Raw genomic sequence first — 4,354 nt, forward strand, 5'->3', positions numbered from 1 at the left:
ACGGCACGTCTTACGTAAGCTCGCCCTGTATTCCTTTGAACATGCCGTACATGTGAAAACACGGATGCTTCACACACATCTTCCCCGCGGCAGCACAGACGAGCTATACAATCAGCACAGTTGCAAGATTCGTGTCACCAAGTCATTATCTGAGCAAAAGTCTCTTCTTCTGTTGCCGAGTTTTGACGCTGCGTAACGGACAGAAAAGTGACGTCACAGATGACCTCATGGATAAAAAAATGTCAGAACGTCATCATTATATCCGATTGGAAATTTGTGTTAAATTGGACCCTAAAAATATTCGAGCCAAGGCCAAAAACATGTTTTATGAGGTCACTGTGACCTTGACCTTCGGCCACCAGATTCTAATCACTTTATTCTTGAGCCCAAGTGTACGTTTGTGCCAAATTTGAGAAAACTCAAAGCCATCTTCAGATATTGCATTCACAAAAATGAGATGGATGCAAAATCACTGTGACCTTGACCTTTAAACACAAAAATCAAATCAGTTCATACTTGAGTCCGCTTGAACGTTTGCGTCAAATTTTAAGAAATTGACTCAAGGTGTTTTGAGACATCACATCCACAAGAATGAGTCAAATGCAAGGTTAGTGTGACCTTGATCTTTGTCCATCAAAACCCATCAGTTCATCCTCGAGTCCACTTGAACATTTGTGCCAAATTTTAATAAATTGCCTTAGGGTGTTCTTGAGACATCGCATTCGTAAGAATGAGACAAATGCAAGGTCAGTGTGACCTTGATCTTTTACCTCTAACTGACGAAATCAAATCAGTTAATCTTTTAGTCCACTCCAATGTTTTCGCCAAATTTGAAAAAAATCACCCGAGTAGTACTTGTAACATGGTATTCGCAGGAATGCAAGGTCACAGTGACCTTGATGGGTCCAATGCAGATGTTTGTGCAAAATTTGATGAAATTCAAGGTGCTTGAGGCATTGCATTCACAAGAATAAGACAGATGCAAGGTCACAGTGACACTGACCTTGAAACACCAAGATCTAATTAGTTCATCCTTGGGTCCAATTCAATGTTTGTGCCAAATTTGAAGAAGATCCTTAAAGGTGTTAAAGATATTTCTTTCACAAGAATGAGACAAATGCAAGGTCATAGTGACCTTGACCTTTCACCAAAACCTAATCAGTTCATCTTTGAGTCCACTTAAATGTTTGTGCCAAATTTTGAGAAATTACCTCAAGCCGGTCTTGACACATTGCATTCACAAGAATGAGACCAATGCAGACGTCCACACGTCTCCTTTTAAGCTCCCACATAACTGCTTGATCACTATCAGATACAAAAGCATCCATCCATCCATCCATCCATCCATCCACCCATCCATCCATCCCTCTATCCGTCCATCCATCCGTCCTACCTGGTTTCCGATGGTCAGCATGCCGTTAAACTCGTCCGTCATGGGGTAGTGCTCCATGGCCATGAAGAGGGTGTTGAGGACGATGCAGACGGTGATGGCGAGGTCCAGGAAGGGGTCCATCACCATGATCATCACCAGCTGCTTCACCCTCAGCCAGCTGGGAGAGCAGTCCCACACCAGGTACCGGTGGGCGAACACGTACCAGCACGGGTGGCACTTCCTATGGGCCTCCTCCAGCTCTGCAGCAAAACAAGAGACGACGAGTGAATTTAAAAATATAAAAAATAAAGAAGACGGAGGTGGAAACAGTGAATCAGTAAATAGGCGAGGAGTGAGTGAATTATTAATATTAAAAAGAAAATGTGAAAAATCTGGACTTTTGCCTTGGAATTTGTCATTTTGACTATTTTCCACCCGATGACGTCTTTTTTTTTTTTTTTTAAGTTGTCAATGTTGCTGCTAATCACTGACATATCCCAGGCTGTCACCTTAACAAAAAAGAAAGAAAAGAAAAGAAAAAGAAACTTATTGTAGTATAGTAAGAAGTATATTGAAAATAATTAAACTTTTGCATTTTTTTAAATTTTTATTTTTATCTGGCAACATAGTGGCATCATGACAAAAATCTAACATTTAAGGGAATAAAATTCTGAAAATTAGTGAATATTTGATATTTATGATTACGACTGATGGTGTTTGAAAATATAACTCAACGAAAGAATTTATTAAAGCGATCCCTGAGAAAACTGTCGGTAAATAATCGAGTGACGCTGAGAAAATGAAGGAGGATGGAAGGAGGGAAGGAAAGGAGAGGATGAAGGGAGCGCAGATGGATGGAGGGAGGACAGCAGCGGCTTTTTGTGTTTTCCCTCTATGATGATCTGTTCTGTAAGAGCAGCGACTGCCGAGGGGAGAGACAGTGACTCAGCAGACCTACCACACACACACACACACACACACACACACACACACACACACACACACACACAGATGCACTTACAACACACATGAATGCTGATTTGGACAGATATGAACCCAAAAATCTAATACATGAATATCATCAAACACACACACACAGACACAGGCACAGACACACACACACTCACAGACACACACAGACACACAGACACACAGACACACACACACACACACACACACAGCAATAATCTCATGGTTAATGAGGGTAACAATCAGAACTCTCCTCTCTCTCTTTCATTCTGTCTCTATGTCTCTCTCTCTCTCGGACTCTCTTGCACAAACAAAGCCAGTGTCCCCCTGGGGTTGGCAGTGACACACACACACACACACACACACACAGATGCACAATTCTGTATCGACACACAGTTACACACACATACACACAAACAGTCTGGACGCACACACACAGTCACACAAAAGTGTAACCAGACTCAGTTGGATGCAAAATTCAGATAAAGTCGTGGTTACACAATCAATCATACACACACACACACGCACGCACACACACACACACGCATGCACACACACGCGCATGCACACACACGCGCACGCACGCACACACGCACGCACACACACACACACACACACACACACAGGCTGAGGTAAAAAGTCAGACCAGGTTACAGTCCCGTATTAACATCACTTTTCTTGCTTTTAGATGTTTTTCACATTATTTAAACTTTTGAATGCTGAAGAAAAAAGATTTATTTTTTCTTTAAAAAGACAAAAAAGGCAAAAGAAGCAAAACCAGTTCTGAGTGTGTGCACGGAGGTAAAGATCACTGTCAGTGGATAACTTTGATACGAAAAAAATTTAAATGAGATGATTCTCAGAGAAACAAAAATGTGAATTTTGCCTATTTTGCGAGGGATAATTTCCTAAAAACACTCCCTTCTTTCTTAAAACTAATTTTTATTTATCTTTTTTTTATTTATATATTTGTCACATTTTAGTAATTTTTTGCAATTCATGAGACATTTCTTGCCAGGTTGGTCATTGCCTTTTTTCACAATTTTTTGGGAAGTAATCTAATAAATTATCCAGGTTTCAAAATAAAAATTTAAATAAAAACGTATTACAATAATAAATAAATTTTTCTGGAACTTTCGCCAATTTTTTGGGAGAGAAAATGTCCTCATAATCCTGCTATGTTTTTTATTATGTTTAAATTATTATAACTAATTTGTCACATTTACGAATTTCTTGCAATAACTTATTTTAATTATAAATATTTTTTTCTGGATATTTTCCCTTTTTATTCTTTGGGGGGGTGGGTAACTTTCCTAATAATACTCCCCTCTTTTTAAAAACTAAAACATTTTTTATTTTATTAATAATTTTTATTTTTTGTCAGATTTTACTAATTTCTTGCAAAAAATAATTTAATTATGAATTTATCTTTCTGGACATTTTCATCCTCTCTTCTTTTTCCTTTTTTATTATTTCTTTTGTCAGATTTTTGTGCCAGGCTGGTCATTGCCCCCCCCCCCCCCCCCTTTTAGGAGGTAATTATCCAGGTTTCAAAGGGTTAAATGGTGCATCTCCTCACCTTCCATGGCGTCGGTGAGGTAGCTGGCAGCGCTGAGCGCCCTCCCCCTCCGCTCCGAGTCCTGTGTGGACGAAGGACGAGGCAACAGCATCGTACTGAGCTCTGTGGTGGACGTGGGGACCTGAGAGGGACACAGAGGACGAGGACAGTTCATTCACTCTGTTATTTTATAATAAAGAGTGAGGACAAACAAAAACATCACTTTTAATACAAACTAACAGACAGAGGACACACACACACACACACACATACACACACACACACACTGGAAAAGACACCCAACACACACATTCAGCATTCAGTCAGGAGCATGAGCTGTCATCCACTTATCTGTTACCGTGGTGATAGTATCACACACACACACACACACACACACAGATTTATGTCAGGTCAAATGGGTCAAACAAAGTGCTGTGATTTCCCTGTGCGTATGT

At 40.0% G+C, this 4,354-nt stretch overlaps 1 protein-coding gene across 1 annotated transcript; it reads right to left on the reverse strand.

Annotated features, from left to right (window-relative positions):
• Nucleotides 1-1,393: 1,393 nt before the first annotated feature.
• On the reverse strand, nt 1,394-4,041 carry LOC121938813 (sodium channel protein type 3 subunit alpha-like; the record flags this gene model as incomplete). Its single annotated transcript, XM_042481975.1, has 2 exons — nt 1,394-1,632; nt 3,921-4,041. Coding segments are annotated over 2 exons (360 nt in total), but the record flags the coding sequence as incomplete, so codon positions are not given.
• Nucleotides 4,042-4,354: the final 313 nt, after the last annotated feature.

Source organism: Plectropomus leopardus, unplaced genomic scaffold (assembly GCF_008729295.1).
Source record: "Plectropomus leopardus isolate mb unplaced genomic scaffold, YSFRI_Pleo_2.0 unplaced_scaffold3420, whole genome shotgun sequence".
Classification (NCBI taxonomy): Eukaryota; Metazoa; Chordata; class Actinopteri; order Perciformes; family Serranidae; genus Plectropomus; species Plectropomus leopardus.